This window comes from Artemia sp. Qi Xiang Cuo, chromosome 14, assembly GCF_049724085.1.
Source record: "Artemia sp. Qi Xiang Cuo chromosome 14, ASM4972408v1, whole genome shotgun sequence".
NCBI lineage: Eukaryota > Metazoa > Arthropoda > Branchiopoda > Anostraca > Artemiidae > Artemia > Artemia sp. Qi Xiang Cuo.
Window position 1 is genome coordinate 56,168,031 of NC_142807.1, and position 22,285 is coordinate 56,190,315.

Sequence of the window (22,285 nt, forward strand, 5' to 3'; positions counted from 1 at the left end):
AAAGCTCCATTAAAAATTCAACTGGATATGTTTTGGGGAATTGTCAGTTTGGGGGGGGGGGGGGGGCTGAAGTTAGTCCATTCAAATTGACTATTAAAAATTGAATTTTAATTGTGTTTAAAATGTTTTAACTATTGTAACTCTACTAAATAAAAAAATATGAAAACTCTAAAGAATAAACATTAGCATATGCATAATGAACTGACCATCCAAAACCATTTTTTTCAGTAAAGTGCAAATTATGTTCTCGTCTTGAGAAGGTATGGGGGTTGTCAAAGACATAATTTTCAGACCTTTCAAAACAACATTGTGAAAAAAATTGTTGTCTCAAAATTTGGATTTGTAGCGTCTTGGGAATTAATTGATGTGGGGTTGGGGCTTGTTGCCTTCCAGTAATTTTTGACCTATAAAAAGGGCATAAACCCTTTGAATTTTCAATCGATTGAGCCTTTTAGAAGTTTCTGCGACAGGAAATGGCCATATCAAAGTTTCTATCAGATGCATTACGAGAAAATCTGGAGTGTGGAAGGGGGGTATCTACCTTCCCATCACTGAATCTTAAAAAGGCTACTAGAACTTCTGACTACTGCAATTAGCCTCCTACGAGGTTTGTACGATCCCTTCTTCTCTATATACCTCATAAGCCCTCAGGGCATAGCATAAAACCCTTATCAAGACGGCTGTGGAGGGAGGGGCAGTTGTCATATTCAAAGACATAATTTCCAGACCTTTAAAGTACATTGAACAAAATGGCTATCTCAAAATTTTGATTGGATATATTTGGGGAAATGATGGAATTTGGAGCAGGAGTTAGTTGCCCTCCAATTTCCTTTTCAATTTCAATTGATTGAGCTCTTTTCAAAGTTTCTACGACAACAAATAGCCATCTCAAAATTTCTAGCAGAAGCATTTTGGGAAAATACGAGGTGTGTTTGTGTGTGTGTGTGGGGGGGGGGGTACCCACCCTCCCTTCACTGTGTATATAAAATTGGGCACTATCAAAAGGGGTATAGATTAGCAATCCAATAAGCACCCTCTGAAGTTTATACGATCACCCATTCTATATAAAGCTTTTATGCCCCCAGGGCATAACTTACAACCCTTGAGGGCTGTACGGGAAGTGTTATCCCCAAATGCATAATTTCCAGACCTTATAACTACGTTGAGCAAAATTGCTGTCTCAAAATTTTGACTGGATGTGTTTAGGGAAATGGTGGGAGTGGAAAGGGGGTTAGTTGCCCTCTGATCACTTTTGACTATTAATCACTTTTGACTATGGAGCAAACTAAGGAAGTTCTAATAAACTTTATTACAGAGCTACAAAAGACCTCTAAAGTTTTTTGTTACTACTATACAAAAATGATACTTTATTTTGTATTTTCAGGTAAACACTAGTTCTTCAAAATTCTCGACATATCGAAAAACATTTTGATTAAGTTTACTTGAGCTAGTTTTATAGATGTATGTTACATATGCTACGAAGAAACAGTCTCAACTTTGCTCTTTACTTTTATCAGAAAAACTTTTTTTTTCATTACTATCAGATAAAGTTCATGTGACTATTTCTTTTTGTATTTTACTGTAATTATAGTTAAAAGCTGATAGAGGTGATTTGACCACCCGATTTTATCTGTGCAAGTCTTTTATAAAAAAAATCTATGAATATTTAAAAAGATTCACTCATGCTTCTCTGTGAAGTGCAATGCCCTAATGGTTTCTTCTCATCAGAAGTGTATGTAAATACTAAGTAAAGCTTTTCCTGTAATTACAGTTGGAAGTTGAAAGAGCCATACATATATGCATGGTGAGTGTGAAACAAGAATATGGAGGACAAGGGATTGCAAAACGGCTTTTGGAACATACTGAGACCCTTGCAGCAGACAAAGGAATTATTACTTTTTTTGCAGAAGCAACTGGAAATTACTCCGCTGCAGCTTTTATAAAGAAAGGCTTCACAATTTTTAAAGAAGTACCGTATAAGGAGTATGAATTCAATGGAGAGAAACCTTTTAGAGATATGAAAAAACACAATTCACTGAGACTAGTTACTAAGAAACTCAAAATTTGATTTATTTTTTATAGTTACTTTTGTTTAAAAAAAGTAAAAGCATAATAGAGAGTTACGAAACTTTAGAAATTAGATAGAAAAACAAGTTTTCTCAACTGAAAATAAGAAGCAACATTAATACTTACGAAACACAGAAATTATTCCGTATATGAGGAGTGCTATCCTTTTCTTTATAGCATTCTCTTCACGCTAAAACTTTTAAGAACTCTATAGAACATGCTCTGATTCTAATTACGTGGCCATTGTGCTTCAGGAATCCTTCTTAAAGAATTGAGACAAGAGGTAAATCTTTAGCATATTGAGTGGATTATTAAGGAGGGTGGGCCATTAATATGTAAATTAACTTCTGTTCGTTTTAAGTTTTAGTGTTACTCCTTACTGTCAGTAGAAACAAAATACTCATAAAAATTTAATTTCTGATCATTTGTCAAATAATCCCGGAAAATTCATCCCCGTCGTGGACTATCCCCCCAAACAAAAATCTTCCATAGAAGTTTCCACTCACGTAAAACTATTCCCCAGAAATTGTACTCAGATAATTCCATCTTTACAGCCAATTCCCTCCAGAAATTATCTTGCTTACGATTCTGCTTTAAAAAAAAAAACCAACTATCATTTGAAAAGAAACGTGTTTTTCAATTAACTGTTAATCTTTTTCCCGATTATGATGGAACAAATCTCTATGTAAAATATTTGTTAGAAATATTCCTCCTACAAATCAAAGTTTCTCCCGCAGAAAATATTCCCATGAACAATTTCTACGATGATATATCTCTTCCACGTAAAAATCCTCTTCTGAAAATTTTTCCTGGAAAATTTCCACAGATCGTCTCCATATGTGAAATGGGGTTACCAACAAGAAACTATGACAAATTAAACGAATTACGTGTATAAATTCTGGAAAATTATGCTGCGTAACATTATCCCCTGGAAAGGCCCCTCCCCTCAGAAACTTATATCCTAATTAAAAATTCTCCCGTAGAAAGTCCATTGCCCCCCCGAAATACCACCCCTCCCCCTGAAAAACGTTGATATGCTTCCTAATGACAAATACTATTTGCAAACAATGAGTCAATTTTATAACTTGCAGTCTTTTCTCCGGGGATTCTAAGGTTTGGTGTCATCTCTAAGCACATAATTAATAGACATTTTTATTATACTGAACAAAGTAGCTGTCTCAAAATGTAGCTTAGACAACTTTGGAGAAAACCTTGCGGGATAGCTTTTAATAAGTTATTGTGTTCGGGCCCTAAGAAATTCCACGAAAGTGTCCAAGATCCCGTGGGAAAGGTCTCTTCAAATTTTTTCTTACTGGACAGTAATGATGACCCAATGAGTGCGGATGTCATATATGATCATTTTGCTCCAATTTTTTAAAATTCACTCACCACTCCAGCATATGCCGGCCAACAGTACAGTGAGTGACATTCCTGTGATTGAATTTCATCAGATTCAACTTAAACTTTAGTTTCTTGACACAAATAAGTCAGTTTACCTAGGTGATATCCCTACCAAATTGAATGTGGAATGTGCTCAGTATTTAAGTGTACCTCTAACTGCTATTTTTAAACCAATGTTTAGTAGCTGGTATTTTCCAGTGTGTTTTAAATGAGCTATTATATCTCCTATATCGAAAAGTAGGAACCGAAAAGTTCTCTCTGACTGAAGACCAATATCTAAAGCCTCTATTTTCTCTAAAATATTTGAAAGTTTTATTTACCATTTCCCTTTTGGCGATATTCATGATAAAATCAACCCAAATCAGTTTGGCTTTAGGCCGAATCATAGAACCACGCTTTGCTAAATTTATATACTTGACACTATTTTCAAACATCTTGAGTTGAATAGTTCCTACGTTGATTCTGTTTTTGCTGATATTAGTAAAGTCTTCGACAATTTAAAACATCAGACAGTTATAGATAATGCAAAGGCTTTAGGTTCAAGAGATTTTGTTTTACGTATATTAGCTAGTTTTTTTTCTAGCCGTGAGCAATGTGTAGTCCTCCCTAACAGCGATTCATAAAGTTTTCCCACGACTTCGAATGGAGCACCTCAAGGGACTAAGCTAGGTCTTTTAACATTTTTAATAGATTTAATAATGTTTTCCCAAGTTGTGACAACTCTTTTAAATTTGCGGATGATTTGACATTGCTGAACCTTTGTCAAACATCTAATACTTTGAATGTTACACTCGATTCACTAATTAACGATTTAAAGGATAATCTTGTCAATATTAAACTCAGCTTAAGCATACACAAAAGCAGTTTCATGTTATTATTTTTTTTTTTAATATACCCCTATCAGTAATTACCTTTGCATACCAAGTTTAAATGTGGTTAAACTGCTTGGTTTGCAGTTGGACAACGACCTTCAATGGAATTCCCACATTTCCCACTTATTTAAGTCAGGTAGTTTCTTCCTTAAGTCTTTCTCTCTTCTCAAGTGGTTCTCCGTATCAATCCAAAAACTTAAAATAATTGATTGTTTTTATATAAGACCCTGTCTGGAATATGCTGTCCCTGTCTTGCACCCTGGGTTGACCAAAGACCTATGTTCTAAAATTGCAAGTATTAAAAAAGAGCAATAAAAATTATTCTTGGGACGGCCTATACTACAGACGATGAAGGTTTGGCTAGACTTGAACATATTACATTGGAATTATGACATCACATCCTTACCTTGAACTATGGTCACAAGTGCCTTAGTTCTGACTATCATCGACGTTTTCGCCCTCCCTTTAAAGAAAATCCCCCAACCCTTTCTGATACAAGACTCGATGCTCGAAAAACTCCTAATACCCAACTGGACCTTTATCCCCAAATGTTGACCATGAGGTACTATTTTGTTTCCATTTTAATAATTCCTATAACTTTTGTTTAATGTTTATTCCCTAACCTCTGTTTTGTTATTGCTTGAATTTTTGTTTTATGACTATCCCCTAAAATCTGTTTTACTATTGTAATTCTGACGTTCTTATGCTGGCTTTTTTGCTATTTTAGCCAATAAATCATATTCCATTCTATTCTAACTAATTTTGTCTCCGAGACCAGTTATAACATCTCACGGGAAGAAAAGATACAATGAGGTCACAATTTATTCTTCATTAATTCTTAATTTTCTCATACGTTTTGATTGATTAAGTTAGACAAAATAAATTAAAGATATTCAAAATCACCATTAAAAGATACATCATTTTCAAACATTAGAAATTAGTTTGGATTTTTTTTTGAAAATATCGGCAACATACTTTGTCTATTATAACGATCACTCACAAGTTCTTGATCTGAGTAAAAATCCATTTCTATGTCTACAATCAGAGATAGTTGGCTTAGTCTCTGAGAGAAACTACTATAGAGGCATATTTTAATTAATTATTTAATGTATAGAGTTTGTTAAGTAATCCTCTTTGGCTTCATCTTATGATGCTTGTCAATTATAGCGACCACACTCAAGTTCTTAATCTGAGTAAAACCAATTTCTATGTCAGCATTAATTAGCTTAGTCTCTGTAACACAAAAAACTATGCAGATATATTTTAATTAATAATCTAATGTATAGAGTTGGTTAAGTGATCCATTTTTTCTCATCTTTTGGTACTTGTCTAATATAGCAACCCGGGTCAAGTTCTTGATCTGAGTAAAACCAATATAATCTGAATAAAACCGATTTCTGTGTCTGCATTCAGAGGTAATTAGCTTAGTCTCTGTAAGATAGACTACTATGCAAACATTTTTTTTACTATGCAGACATATATTTTCGAAACAAATTTTGGCTATATATTGGCACATAAGAGGATGGAGGTAAAGTATAGCATATATTAAATACGTAACATAGCCTAGGCACCTTTTCCACCTAAACCCCAAAAATTAAAGTTTTAAATTTTAGATGTTATAACGGATTTTGTCGATGTGCCAATGTTATGACTGCCTATGTTCTGACGGGTAGCGATTGTGACTGTCAATGAACGCTGACATGTCGATGTTATGACTGTCGATGTCTTGACGGTTAGTGGTTCTGACGGATATTTTATCGACATTATGACAGATTATTTCGAAGTCCTAACGGTAGTGGTCCTAACGTGTCGATGTCCTGACACCTTCCCTTTGTTTCCTAGACCACTCGTATAGATAAAAAAATGAACTTTTCTTTGAAATATATGAACAGGCTAACAGCCATAGCCATCCGTTGAATACACAAATATAATAGATATAAATTGTCCTTATTAGCACTGGTGTCAAAAACAGTATACCAGTTATGCTAAGAATTGAAAAACTGAGTTTTTATTTAATGTTCTGTCGAAAAAACTGAAAAAAAACAGCCAATAAAAATAAATAGAACCGACTGACGGAGATACTAGTGACTCAGAGGAATTTTACTCACAGTTACAGGAGCAAATTGACAAGGCCCCAGGTAGAAATATGATATTATTACTGGGAGATTTTAACGCCTAGGTTGATAGAAATAGGGATAGCTGGTATCCCAGCTTAGGTAAATTTGGTGTAGGAAAAGAAAAGAGTAATGGATACAGACTTTTGCAATTTTTAAGGTATAATAATCTAGTCATAACCAATACGGTGTCTGGTCATAGAATGGCTCATAAGCTAACAGGATATTCACGTGATGGTAAGACAGCAAACCTTATTGATTATGTTATAGTAAACCGAAAACTGACAGGATCAATACAAGATACTAGGGTATATAGGAGTGTTGTTATTGATTTTAAAAGTAAAGATCACCATCTAGCAGGGTCTAGGGTTAATTTAAAGCTGTAATTTTGGAAGGGTAATTACCTCCCAGGAAGTTATGATGTTAGTAGACTCCAGGATGAGAATTTGAGAGAAACTTTCCAGGACCAGTTGAATACTAAACTAAGAAAGTTTAAAATTTGATAATGTGGAAGATGTTTTGAATAATTTTAGAAAAAATTTGTGAAGTTGCTGAAGGTGTATTAGAGAAAAATCTTTATGTTTAATAGAAAGGAGAAAGGACTTGTACAAGTATTATCTGAGTGATAGATCGCATGAAAACAAAAGAAATGTAAAGAAAGTGGAAAAAGCATTGAACTATGAATTAGGGAGGCGTGAAGTGGAGGCCATGGATAAAATTGCCGAGGATCTGGAAGATGCAGCTATACGGCATAATAGATAAATATTTTACTAGCACGATAACAAATTGAGAGGTAGTAGTCAATCCAGACTTGTCCCAGTTAAAGATAGGAATGGGGTGGTAATTAGCGATAAGGAAAACGCTAAAGCGAAATGGGCAGAGCATTTTAAGAACATGCTTAACCAAGATAGTGTTGCAGGAAAAAATATAGAGGAAAATGAAAAAGTATGTGATACTTTGGATGTGAAGGAAGATTTTTTTTGTGAGGAGGAATTAGCAACATTAATAAAAGGATTAAAGAATAATAAGACTTCAGGTGCTGATCGGGTGGTAAATGAGTTTCTTAAATATGGTGGCTCTGAGATTAGAAATAAGTTATTGAAGATTAAGAATATGATTTTTGAATGACAAGGTAAACCACGGCAAAACACAACTGAAATATTCCAACTCTTTCATTTCAATGAAAGGAATTCAAAATGAACTTTGAAAAATCAAGAAAATGTAACTGTGACAATGTAAACCACGACAAAACACCACTGAAATATTCCAACTCTTACATTTCAACGAAAGAAATGCAAAATGAAAAATCAAGAGAATGTAACTGTGACATGTAAACCACGACGAAACACTAATGAAATATTCCAACTCTTGCATTTCAACGAAACATCAAGAGAATGTAACTGTGAAACGGTAAACCACGACAAAACATTACTGAAATATTCCAACTCTTGCATTTCAACAAAATAAATTCAAAATAAACTTTGAAAAATCAAGAGAATATAACTGTTACACGGTGAACCATGACAAAACACTACTGAAATATTCCAAATCTTGCATTTCAACGAAAGAAATTCAAAATTAACTTAGAAAAATGAAGAGAATGTAACTGTGACAAGGTAAACCACGACAAAACACTACTGAAATATTCCAACTCTTGCATTTCAACGAAAAGAATCCAAAATGAACTTTGAAAAATCAAGAGAATGTAACTGTGATAAGGTAAACCACGACAAAACACTACTGAAATATTCAAATTCTTGCATTTCAATGAAAGAAATCCAAAATGAACTTTGAACCATCAAGAGAATGTAACTTTGACAAGGTAAACCACGACAAAAGATTACTGAAATATTCTAACTCTTGCATTTCAATGAATGAAATCCAAAATGAACTTTGAAAAATCAAGAGAATGTAACTGTGATTAGGTAAACCACGACAAAACACTGCTGAAATATTCCAACTCTTGCATTTCGATTAAAGAAAACCAAAATGAACTTTGAAAAATCAAGAGAATGTAAGTGTGACAAGGTAAACCACGACTAAACACTACTGAAATATTCCAACTCTTGTATTTCAATGAAAGAAATTCAACATGAACTTTGAAAAATAAAGAGAATGTAATTGTGACAAGGTAAACCACGAAAAAACACTACTGAATTATTCCAACTCCTGCATTTTAATGAAAGAAATCCAAAATGAACTTTGAAAAATCAAGAGAATGTAAGTGTGACAAGGTAAACTACGACAAAACACTGCTGAAATACTCCAACTCTTGCATTTCATTGAAAGAGATCCAAAATGAACTTTGAAAAATCAAGATAATGTGACTGTGACAAGGTAAACCACAACAAAACACTAATGGTGGGATGGGGAGCCAAAGTTTGGGGGGATGGGGCCCTTCTGTGTCTCAAATATGCAAATAAAAAAGTATTAAGAAAATAAGGGGCAAAAAAGTTGGGGGGGGGGTCCTTTGGGGCTCTGGGGTTGCCGGGGGGCTCTTTGGGGGCCCGGGAAGCCTTTAGGGGCCTGGGAGGCATTTGGGGCCAGTGGGGTCTCTGTAGCCCAGTGGGCCCTTCGGCGTTGGGTTAGAGAGGCCCTTCGGGGTTGGGGTAGGGGGCCCTTTTGGGTTGGGGTAGGGGACCTCACAACATTGTTCAGACGGAACTTGTGTATTATAACGATCACAGAGTTTCACCCTCAAATCATCTTCTAAATTATCTTCTAAAATCATCTTCAAAAATGTCTCAAACGGTTTCACTTAAATCATCTTCTAAAATGTCTCAAAACGGTTTCGCCCAAATAATCCCTAAACGTAATTTCTGCGGGTTCCTTTTGTTTTGGCATCCCTGTGCTGTCACATTTGAAATTCCTAGGAAATCATTTACCGCGTTAATCTCTTCATCTCATAGGTGTTCCTAGCTACACAATTATGGTTTCGATAGAATATTAATTTATCTCTGTGACCTAAAGATTAGAGAAGCCCCATTTAAAAAAGAATTTTTCTATCTCTTAAGACTCCCCCATAATTCCAAGATAACAAGTGATGTCATTTCTAATTTCTGACACTAAAAATCAAAGAAGCCATATTTAAAAATATAATTTCTATCTCTTTAGACTCCCGCATAATTCCTAGGAAACAAGTGATGTCATTTTTAATTCTCCTTCCGTTAGAATCAATAATTCCCCTTAGAAACAACAAAAAAATTCCCCTCGAGTCAATCAATACATTCCTCCAGCGATTATGCAAATCAATTTCTCGGAAATTCTCTCCCCTTCGTGGATCGATAATCCTTGAATAAATTTTAGCGCGTCAGTGTTAAACTAAATTGTAGATGGCAGCACGGTGTTCTCGTGGGACCTCCTGATAGGTTACAACTGACTGCAGCTATAGAAAAGACAGAGACTATAGCAAAGCTAAAACCTTTTGCTATCCTAGAAAGTAGCTTGGCTACGTGAATCAAACGTGAATCAAACAATAATGCCCTAGGAAGGTCTCTTGATGCATCTGCCACCACCCCTTTATTCTTCAAAAAGCCGCGACTTTTGATGACCTTGAATAATTTTTGTCTTTCAAAAGTTCTATCTTAAATTTACAGTTGAACTGAGGCACAAGGAAAATATTTTTGCCTTGTACATTTGCTCAGTCTGTATTTACAAAGATTCAAGGATTTATAAATTGTTTCTTCAATTCGGAAGAAAAAACCTTGACATGGGTTAACTTTTTGCTGAGCTCATTAGAATCGTATTAATGAAGACTAGAGCTAAACAAAAAAAAAGTGCAAAAGCTCAAAATTAAGGTGATCATTATTTTTTGAAAACTTAGTATAGCATTCACCATACTTCTATACAATTTTATAAGCCATAGAAATATGGACTTAATAGGGACAGAAGTATGAAAACGCCCTGTCAGAGTTTTATTTTGACCCTGAACTTATGTTATACGTTTCACTTAATTTAGTCAAGCAGTTTTTAAGAACAATACAAACCCCCCATCTATAAGTGTACTGAAATAAGATGAATCCCTTATTCATAAAGTCTCAGATTTTAATAATAAAAAATAGTTTTCTAAAATAATCAAACCCAACAAAACAGTGGAAAACCATTTTTTTATGGTACTGAAGATTATCGTCTGATATATCATATTTCGTATGAAAGTATATCAATTCATTGGCTCAGGTCAAAATAATTATTCAAACATGTTAAACGTGGCAAAATTCACTTTTTTTCTTATTTGCATCATTTTATATCTGTGAGGAGGCCATTGTGTTTCTTCACAGAAAATTAAACTTATTTTAAAGTAAGATGCCAAGGCAAATAAGTCTATTGGAATCAAACTTTAGAACCGAAGAAAAAGTTACTTAATCATCTACAACGAACAATGTCTTTTAAGCTCCTTCCCCCACCCAAAAAAACATTGTCCTGAATTTTAATTGAATATCTGCTCGCGTAACGTCTCAAACAAGAAGGTAGCAGAAAAAATTTCAAACATAACAGACATTCATAGCTTGCTGTTTGGGAATTTTTCAAACCCCCAGAGCAATAGGTTCTCGTCGTGATATGTTAATTATTTGTCGTTGGATGTGTGTGAATGTGGGGTGATAAGGAATGGTTAAACTTGTGGGGTTTCAGATGTGTTTACAGAATCTTGTATGGAGAATAGAGGACTTTTCGTTGCTGTTTGTATATACTCATACTATGATGAAAAGCTTACGGTGGTACTTGTATGATATAGCCCCTACAGCTCAAACTTCTCATTCATTGATGAATTAAGAAAGTGTATTTTTTATTAGTTTCTTTCAGCTTAGCGTGAGACCATGAAAAAGAGAAGTAACAGAATAGATAGAAAATATTATAAATTATATCTTACAGAGTCAAAATATATTCAAAATTACAAGCAAATAAATAGCACTTAGTTCAATTATGAGATTTTTATCCTGAGCTGGGCTGGAGGGCTGGGGGAAGTCAAGAGTGGATAAAAACTGCAGCACTAATGCTGAATCTGGCAGGAAAATGGCAAGTGTCTATGACATTGACCTTCACTTACCCCAAAGCTTGTTCACGGTATAGTACTGGCATTTGCAGCAGCTCACTACTGATAATTTGAGTAAAGGACCAGTAACCAACACTTTTGTCTATGATTCTTTAATGTATGTTTATTAGTTCTGATGTATTGATTTTAAATTCTTTTTAAATTCACCAAGTAGTGTAGTTGTTAAAGAGTTACAATTCTTCACTACAGCATGAATAACACCTACTTCAATAGTACCCCCTCTCGCCTTCCCCTAATGAAACTAATCGAGGTACGCCTCTATTCCTAGAAAAATAAAGGTAATGCAGCTATGCATTGTAGATTTTGTTCAAGGTAAGGAAGAAGAGCTAAATATAGAAATTTTGGAGCTTAAGGAAGATAATTTCCTAAAAGCATCAATATCAGATTATGTTTGGAATACCATGGACAAAGAAAAGTTCCCATTTTTGGAAAATCTGACATATAAAATTCATGAATTCTTCGGTTTGGCATATTTGCGAATTATTAGCTTCAGATTTGAACTTTATAAAAATGAATGCATAGATCTCGACTCACCGATTACCATCTTTATAATTATTTTGTAATATGACTGACTATAATCGCAGTCTTATGTAATATTTCCCTACTCTATGATCTCGAAGTTCAGTCTGATTCTTACTCTAAGCAGGGTCTGGGTAACCTATTCCTCTAAACACTCAGTCTGAACGTTTTAAATTCTAATTATAAATATTTCTTTCCAGAGTTCTTAAACCAACAATAAGTCAATCGGTAGCATGATAAACTGATACGATTTAGTTCAAAATCGATACAAAAATCAGGTGAAAACCAACATTTATTATTAAAGCATATAAAAAGGAGAAAACGTCGTCACCCTTTAAATCCCCTGGTCCTGCTTCATCTCCGCTTTCGTCACTGAACGTCAGCAATCTCTTGGTAGTTTTTTTCTGAATCCTTGGCTTTTGGGCAAGAATTGCTTTCTTGCTTTTCTTGAAATCCTTCTCTTTTTTTGCCTTCCTTTCGTTTTCTACAGCTTTGATCGAGTCTTTTACTGGTGTAGAAGTCAATATCTTGGATACTCCAGGAATCATGCCTGTTTTTCTATTTGTAGCTTCCCTTCTTGGCAGAGATATAATATGTTCTGGCACAACAAAAGATGTTGAACGGGTTGTATTACAGGGACCCTGGCTCAACCAAAGCTCTTACGGATCTGGCAAAGTTTCGTCAACCGCGGCAGACTGATTTCCCGCTCAGTAGTATCTTCTCGTCGCAAAAGAGGAAGAAAGTCAGACTCTTGCCACACTCCAGTATTCAGCGGCAAAATTCCTGTCTTTGAGAATATGCTAGTGATGCTAGTCTGAGAGAGGGCTTTAGGAAAAGCAATCCCCAGTAATTAACTGATCTCATATTCAGTCAGTGCTCGACCAGGGTGAAGTCTCAACCAGTTCTCCATTGCCTGTGACCAGTAAGTCTTTATAGGTCCATAAACCGAAACGTCAAGAGGCTGCAACCTGGACGATATGTGCGGTGGGAATGTAAGTAAATGTTTTCCCTTTCCTTTGGCCAACAAAACTGCATCGTAACTGGTGTGGCTTTCATGATTGTTCATCAGAATCAAGACAGGATTCTCAGGAGATTGGTGGACATGCGATACAAAGTGCTCCAAATACAGAAAAATAAGATCCTTTGTCATCCAAGCATTTCAATGCTTGCCACTTTCTATTCTACCTTTCTGTGGGGAAAGGCTTCATTAAGAGGCCTTTCTACAAAACGTGCCCGTGGGAAAATCAGAAAGCCTGGAATAAATCCTCCCATGGCATTTATAGTGTCCACCATGGTCACCAGCTTTTCTCTCTCTTGGAAAGTCATAGCACCAAGCTGCTTTACTCCCTTCGGGCTCAGCAGTCTTTGACACTTGGTCTGGACATTCGTGAGCACAGTCTCATTGAAGTTGAAGATTAGGCTAGCAGAAAACTTTTATTTTGGATACGACTTTCCAAAATTCCTGTAAACAGTGTCAACAGCAACACGATTGAAACCAAAATATATCTGGGTACTTGTAGGTTCTGACCTTCGAAGCGAAATCGAAGGTTACTTTCTAAGGAAGCCATGTAACCAGTTTTTACCTGCAGACTTTTCTGTATCCCAGCTTGACGGATATGCAAGTCCATTCTGTTTCGCCATAAGCCAAGCAAGCTCTCTGGCTCTTCCTGGAGAGACGTGCATTTGGGCTGCTGGAAGTATGTAATCTTCAAGTTGAAGCTCCTGCTCAATTGTAAATTCTCGCCTGTTGTCATAGGCGGGAGTGTAACTAGACCGTTCTTTTTCTTCATCTATTCTGTTACGAAAAGCACTGGAATATCTGCTAAGAGTTGACCACTTGACATTTTAAACTTCAGCTGCTGCCCGAAGTGGTATCCCATAAAGGTGAGCTTCTACTCCTTTCTTTATGTCCTCCTGATTCCAGACGTAAAGCGAAGGATCAGCTTTCCTCGTTTTTGGTATTCTAAAACGAAAGAAAGAGTTTTTAGTTTATATATTAAGTTCAAGTTCTTCTAAGTTTATATATTAGGTAAGATTTGAATTCAATTGAATAATTAGAATTTATAGAGTTTATGATTGAATATGGTTTTATGGAATATAGAAATAATACAGAATTTTGTATGATTTAAAGAAAAATAATTATAGAGTTTAGATTTGAAGTATTTGAGACTTAGATTGTAGATTTTAGATTTGAGGATTTAGATTTGAAGAATTAAATTTGATATGGTAGAGTTTATTTTATGAAAAAAATTAAGTAAATATTTAGGGAATGTGGAAATAGTATAGGATTTTTATGAATTTTTAGATTATAAATTATAGAGTTGAAGTCAATTTTTAAATTATTGTTGGAATTTATTTGAAACTAGTGGAATTTATTTTATGTGTTGAGGGGGATACAATTGGCATGGATTGTAAAATATATGATTTTTTGGAGTTTTCTTATGATTGTTGTAGCTACCTAATAAAGCAAGGCCAATCAAGAGTAGAAAAACGAAAGAAAGAATTCAACATAAGACAAAAAGCATACTCTTGAAAGTTCTCTAGGTTAGATTAATCAAGGGTACCGTCAGACACAATGAACTAAACCTGTCCCCGTGCACCCTGGAACACGCGTCGTGGAGTACCCTAACAGTACAAAATTAAACGAAAAAAATTAGATCAGCCACTAGATGGCAGAAGAACACAACAAAATGTATATCGTCGAAAAGCTAATAAACTTCTCTATCTTATAGGCTATAAGCATTTTTTAAGAAGCTGCTTACCTAAGAGTACTGTAGAATTTCGTAAAGCAGAAATAGTTTTAAATCCACATACAAAATTCTTACCTAAATTTTATAATGGAAAATTGCACATGAGACCACTATACTACATCCACAGATAGTCCAAGAGATGGTGTTTGAGGTGTGAGTAGGGGCAGATTTTTAGCTTAAAGTTTTCTGCCAAAAGTACAAGTGTCTCTACAGACCCTCTTCTCAACGTACCTGACTCTCCCCTAGACCTGATTCCAAGATTCGACAAATGGCGCGAGGTGAGAAACCCGATCCTTGTGATACACGCATAAACACATAAGAAATGTCCTTATTTGAAAAATGAAAATATTTTTAGCTTTTTTCCACTTAAGTACAGCGACTAAACCAATTTCTAATATCAATTGTTGAAATAAAATTGGTCTTATAAAATGGTTCAGAAATGACTTCTGATATTCTACGGATACCCCACAGTGAGTCTGTTATAGCCATATTTATTTCCCTTACTTCTATAAGAAATCGGCTATTACTTTCATCCCACAGATTTTTGGTGGGATTTTCCCATCCTTTCCTGCTTTTCCTATGCAAAAATTAGAACCGTATACTCGGAACGTCTCATTTCAATTATTCCTACTCTAACCATTTCATTTAGGTGTTTTTGTAAACATTCCGTCATTAAAAACAGCAAAGGGAATTTTTTAAAACGTTTAATAGGTATGTCTCGATCAATTTGAACTTTATATCTGGGAAGTTAAATTTGTCCTACATCATAAGGTCCCTTTGCAAAAGCTCGTCTTTGTTTTAACAAGAGTTTCTCTTCTGTTTGATTTCTTTCTGAGCTTAAAGAGCCTGTTTTAATTCTCTTAGAAAATTTGAGATCTTTCCATATTAATCTATGATTCTCTATAGAAAAGGCTTCCTCAGTATTTGTTATAAATCCTACAGCTAAAAAAGTCGTATCCTTTAGATAATCATTGTTTATTACCTCAAATGAACCAACGGTTGTTTCCTGTAGTAAGTTAAGAGGCTCATCACTAGTATTAAAATAAACTATTTTTAAAGAATTACTATAGGTTTCACATAGTGACGAGGATATGTGAAAGTGTGTCTCGATATTTAGTATAAACAATATAGTGTCCCCATGAGCTACGAAAATCTTTAATAGACTTCACAGCCTGACCTTATTGATTTTAAAACAGTTGACCTGAATTGAGGGTTTTTTTGCTATATATGCCGTGCCCTTTCCTGAAACTTCTTCAGTGAAAAACGCAAGGAAATTTATTTCCTGCCTACTTGGGTTTCATAAAGAAATTTTATTATATTGTAAATTTAATGTACAATATAGTTTGCTTAGAATATCATATCCCATGATTACATCAAATTTCAACTCTGGGACAACTAAAATATTCATAAATAATTTATTGTCTGCAATGCAGAACGCTTCATTTATTTCCCCTAGTCGTAAGACCTGCCACTTAAAGATTTCACGGTCTGGATGGATGGTTTAAGGCGTCTACTAACACTGTCTAGAAATTTTAGAAATGTTTCCTCTTTTAGTAAGCTCCTTTGACATCGACTATCCAGAAAACATTTTACAAAACAGTGGTCTGCCATTTTAGAAGTCCATAAAATGGAAAAGAACTCGGTTCAGTGTTATTTTCATGTAACGCAACAAAACAAATATTTTTATCTAGACTTGAAGAAGGTCTCGTGACTTTGTTTTCAGGCTTGGGATTTACCTCCTCTAGGTCCTGTCTGATTAGTTTTTTTTCAGTATGATTTGGGGTTATATATTTGTCTGCACTATGCCCTAACTATTGGCATCTTATAAACGTTTACCCTTGCCAGTAATCTCTTCGAGAATGCCCATATATCCCACATTTTGTGCAATTTGGGGGTTTTCGGCAATCTACTTTAAAGTCACCAGGTTTCCCGTAATTAAAACATTTCTTTTGTTGTAATTAGAGTTTCCTTGTTTTTAAATTCTACTCTGGAGTCAGCTATTTGTTCACCAGGGGATGTCTTGTCTCTTGAGTCTACCAATGCTGATCTCAAAGACATGTTTGAGAGGTCCCTATACATTAAATCAATCTATTAAATTCTCTTTGTCAGCGCTAATAATTTATCCTGGTCTCTAAGGCCCTAAATTGTTGTAGCGCTGCTCTTCCTATGGAAGGGAGCATACCACTTCTAAAAATACTAATAATTATTTCATCTTCCCTTATACCGGGAGAATTTTTTTGCATAGTATTTTGCCTTTCCCCTAATTTGGGATTAAAGTTGGTGTACCAACTTAGATAACCATTGTTTCACCAATAAGAGTTCTTGTAGTTTTTATGGAACTAATTTTTCATGTAAAAAGTTTTCAGTTAGAAGTCTCTTAAAATGATCGAAATTTCTGATTTAGTAAATTGTCTAAACTTGTTACAAATCTTTGAATTTCTACCCGTGTGTAGCCAATAGCCTGATTAATCCCAGTTATATAATATAAAAAGGAGAAAACGTTGTATTTCTTATTATAATCCTTCCAAGGGCTCTCTCCGTATTTCAATGGTCATTTATTGTGTGCTTACTTGTTCTTCTGGTCCACAGGGGATTCACCAAAAAAGGAGATTATCTTAATTTTAGAGGTACAAAAATTCTAAGTGAATAAATTGCACTTGGCTAATTTAGTTAAGGTTTGAGTCAACTGTCTTAGACTCTTTTAGGTCTAAATTAAACAATTAGGAAAGCTCTGTTAATTTGGTTTGAAATGGAAGCACCCAAGCTACGAAATTTATTGATTCTGTTAAGGTATTTTAAGAAGAAAATCAAAGGGGTTTGAAAAGTGAACAAAGCTCGGAATAATCAAATGAACTGGTTACAACTTTATCAGTAACTCCAAAACAAAGTATCCTATAATTATTTCTTGTAGAAGGAAATAGTGTTCCTTGGATCTCAGGCAAATTTTAAACCTCCTTAGAAAAGGTTTTAAATTTTGAGATCCCTCAACTTTAAATAATCTTAAGCTTTCTGTTTGTCCCATATTACCCTCTCCCTATCTTTGGTCTATCCGTATAACATCAAGGCCGCCTTTGTATCTACCGTTGGAAAAGATTATATAGGTAATGTACGAATAAAACATAGGATTCTGTTCTTTTAGTTCGATCTGCCGTATAACGTTGGAGATTTTCAAGTAGGGATTACACAAAACTGGGGCCCATAGATTTCCAATTTCTGGATGTAAGTTATTTTATAAATAAAACACACACGTTCCAAGAGACACTATGCAGGAAAAGGGGAGGGGGAGCACCAAGTTTTCCTAGCGTTTACTACTTTTTTGGGGTTTTCCCCTCCTAGTATACGTTTTAGTTTCAATTTAAGTTTTTTAAGTTTCTGGGAAAAAATTAATTTAAGACTATTTTAACCTTTAAAGATACTATATTTTGTTTAGACGGCTTGAGCCTTAACTGAGTGAAATATACAAACGGGACTATGAAACCAATCACCAAAATAGAATAAAATCTAACAAGAATCTTAAGTTATTTACGAAAAAATTCTCCACTTCTAATCAGTTTTAATTAGATTAAATATACTGTAATTAGTCGCAAGGGATCTCAGGGTCACCTCAAACTATCATTAAGGTAAAGTTTGTTAAAGACTGTATTTTATCTATTTATTCTTGTTTTTCATTCTTAGCTCTCATTCGCTATAGACTAGTTTTATACAGTCCCTTCTTTAATTGTTTTGGATAATTATGGCCGTTTGTTAAAAATAGTGATTACCTCTTTCTTGATAGGTTGAAAAAATATGCTCTTATACAATTGTACATAATAACATTTTGGTCATGTGATCCCTTTGAACGGTCAGTGAATCTAATCTTAAAACAAGGATAGTTACTTTCAATTTTTATGACAACATATATTTTTGTGACAGAAGGGAAAGCAAGTTTATATGAATCAGTTGCGCCGTGAGTAATATGTGATATATTTAAAGTATAAAAATAAAATTGTTTTCTTTTAAGGATACTTCATATATAAATTAAACTCACCCTATTTAAACTTAAATCCCGTTTCAAACTTGACTCTAAATTGTTAATCAACAAAAGAAAAGGCAGACGGTTTTGAATTTCGTGAAACTTAGCATTTTTAATGAAATAATAAAACAAGATCAGTGTAAATAAAAAGTTTCACAGGAAGTTTCAAGTTATCATAGGAATATTAGGTCTAATTATCAAAATATTGAAAACAAATTATTGAACGGTCAGTTAGCATAATTATTTGAGTTTGTAAACATAATGACAAAGTAGCGGGCCCTCCACAGGAGTTGGCCAATCTTGAAATAGCTCTTAGGGCGCAGAATCAAGACTTGTGTTACATAGTGATGAAAAAATGTTTTTTAGGATCATTATGTTCCTACCATTCTACGATACACTTTGAAAATTAACATTCTGACTGTATGCACGTTTGAACCGTAGCATTACTTAGATATGTATGTTGCTGTATACCTGAAAATGTGTGTCTCAATAAACCCACTACTTTTCTATTTGTGTTTGTTCTTATTATATGTCTGTATCTCACCGCAAAGTAGATAACTAGCTCAAATGACTCCATTGGAAACGCTCCCAAGGAATCTGATAAACCTACAAAGTTTGTTTACGCTCCTGGATTGATGGCTCCCCAGCCCAATTAATCACCCCACAAGGAATTCCAACTTACTATTAATCTATTTTATTTTCTCCCATAGGGAGTGGCGTGGTCATATTTTTTACCCCTGTTATATACGCATTTACCATTTTCTCTCCATTACAAACGGTGCAGTAATAAACTGTGCAAGGTAGCCTTTAACGGCACAAGTTTATACTAACTTAGCGGCTTAAGGTAAAACCTAAGCGGTACAAGTGGAGCAAAAGGTACCCTTTAGCGGCACGAGTTTATATCAACTTAGCGGCTTAAGGTAAAACCTAAGTGGTACCAATGTTACCTTGGGTAAAACCCAAGGTAAAACCTAACTTACGAATACATATATGTGTGTGTGTGTGTGTGTGTGTGTGTGTGTGTGTGTGTGTGTGTGTGTGTGTGTGTGTGTGTGTGTGTGTGTGTGTGTGTGTGTGTGTGTGTGTGTGTGTGTGTGTGTGTGTGTGTGTGTGTGTGTGTGTGTGTGTGTGTGTGTGTGTGTGTGTGTGTGTGTGTGTGTGTGTGTGTGTGTGTGTGTGTGTGTGTGTGTGTGTGTGTGTGTGTGTGTGTGTGTGTGTGTGTGTGTGTGTGTGTGTGTGTGTGTGTGTGTGTGTGTGTGTGTGTGTGTGTGTGTGTGTGTGTGTGTGTGTGTGTGTGTGTGTGTGTGTGTGTGTGTGTGTGTGTGTGTGTGTGTGTGTGTGTGTGTGTGTGTGTGTGTGTGTGTGTGTGTGTGTGTGTGTGTGTGTGTGTGTGTGTGTGTGTGTGTGTGTGTGTATATATATATATATATATATATATATATTATATATATATATATATATATATATATATATTGATGCCTGTTTGCGCAAAGTTGCCAGATTTTCCCGTAGTGTCAATTGACCAAAAATAAAATGGGTACTCGGGAAAAATGCATTGTCTAAGCCTTGGGTATATAGTGCTAACTTTATACCTCCTCAAATATAGATCACATTTTTTTGCTGCCTCTTCAACTTGACAGTACATATTTTCAAAATTCAACATTGTTGTAACTTATTCAAAGTTTTTACAGTCTCCATGTGCACTTCTAAGAAATGGCTCGTATACATACTACTAATGATCCCTGTAATTAGTTTTTTGATTGAATAATTTTAAATCGATGTATCTGTTTTCTTTTTTCTGAATCATCTATTGCGTACAATTAACCCTCTACTAGGATCAAATGGAGATCTCTTAACCACCTTACAAAAAAAAGATTCCGCTTTCTCAAATTCGAGATATCTGGTATGTTGACACTTTGAGCTCTGCCTGAAATAACAGATTTAGGAAATTATCCAGTATCCTTCAGTTTACCCCTCTTGTCGTCTAGGTCTATGGGCTATTCCAGACCCATCTTAATTATCTGTGCAAGCAACTCCTTCCTGAGTGTTGGTCTTCGCAAGTTCTACCGCTTGAACTTGACTTTCTCTCTGCGATTCACCAATCTCGGTGTCTAGATACTTGGGTGCTACGGAACCAGCCCATTTATCTGTGACAGAAACTCATTAATCCCTTCCATGCCTGTTCCCTCTCATAGAAGGAAGATCCCCTTTGGTAGTTTTACTGCTGAATTAACCAATTTCCTTTGTTTTGTTAGCCCCGGGAATGCTTGGAATAACAAAAATTTACTCATATCCCTCAGAGGGATATGAGTCTAGGGACCCAGTCCGTTTAGACGGTTCATTCATACCCTTCTTACGCTTCTTATTTTTCTATAAGGATTTTTGGGAGATTTTATCCTTAAGCGTGTATTTTCTAATTCCATTATTTCCCTGATTGCCACCTTTATTTCAGGATCCTCTAGTTGGAATGTTTACATTTCTTCTTTGCTTATTCCAAAGAAATCAATTGAGAACTCGCCCCCTAATTGGGCTAAATATTCTACTTCCATCTCATCAACATTAATTGACCAATTCTCATTAATGAACTCTGAGGTGGGTCGACTCGAACAGTCAGCAGAATTTCTACTAGTGCTAATATGGTGATGCATGTATAAATCATTGTCTAAGAGAACTGAAATTCTACATAATTTCAAATGCAGGTATTTAGCCCTCTTAAGATACGTAAGAGCAGCGGAATCTACAAAAATTTGTGTTCTTGTTGCCCATATATAATCCTTTGGGAGGTGTTTTAAACTTTGTACCAAGACATAAAGCTCCCTGTTGTGGTTTTCGAACCTAGAAGCTGCACTACTCAAAACCTTAGAGTATTTTGCCAATATTCGAAATCCATCAGTTCTTTCACATTGTTGCATTAACTTTGAAGCAATACTTTTTTCTGATGCGTCTTTGACGAGGTAGAATTCTTTGTCATTATCCGAAAATTCCAAAAAATGCTATTAGAATTTCATAGTTCAGTCTTTAATTTCTCAAAATCTTCGCTTTGTTTTGGGCCGAAGATAAAAGGAATGTTTTTTCTAGTTATCCGAATTAAAAGTTCGGTTAATTTTGCATAATTATGATAAAAAAAAACTTGGTAATAGCCTGTTAAGCTTGGAAATGATTTAATTCCTGTGACGTCACTTGGTGGTTTTAATTTTTTTTTTATAGCTTCTAATTTTCGGACGTGTGGTTTTACTCCTTTCGTGGAGACTCGAAACGTGTGACTAACAAGTCACATTCTTCTGAAAAAATTAGGAATAGTCAATATTAAGTTGGATTCAATTTCGTAGCATAGTTGTAAGGTTAGTTCAATATGTCTCAAATCTTCTTCAAAGCTCCCAGAAGCATGTATCGTCAACTCATCTACATAACTTGACAAAAATGAAGAAATTTGGTGTCCATAGGGGAGATAGTCCCGTTTTGTCCCATTGTACCACTTGTGTAGGAACAATGGTTCAGGG

The 22,285-nt window shown here is 35.0% G+C and overlaps 2 protein-coding genes across 2 annotated transcripts in view; one reads left to right on the forward strand and one right to left on the reverse strand.

The window, feature by feature from the left end:
• Positions 1 to 5,059, forward strand: part of LOC148944659 (uncharacterized) — a 63,869-nt gene extending 58,810 nt beyond the window's left edge. The window contains exon 6 of the mRNA XM_089100568.1: positions 1,772 to 5,059. Within this exon, the coding sequence (XP_088956694.1) occupies positions 1,772 to 2,068 (297 nt within the window). The 3' untranslated portion in view covers positions 2,069 to 5,059. The remainder of the gene's footprint in view (positions 1 to 1,771) is intronic.
• Positions 1 to 22,285, reverse strand: part of LOC148944658 (uncharacterized) — a 324,369-nt gene that overhangs the window by 100,669 nt on the left and 201,415 nt on the right. The window lies entirely within an intron of this gene.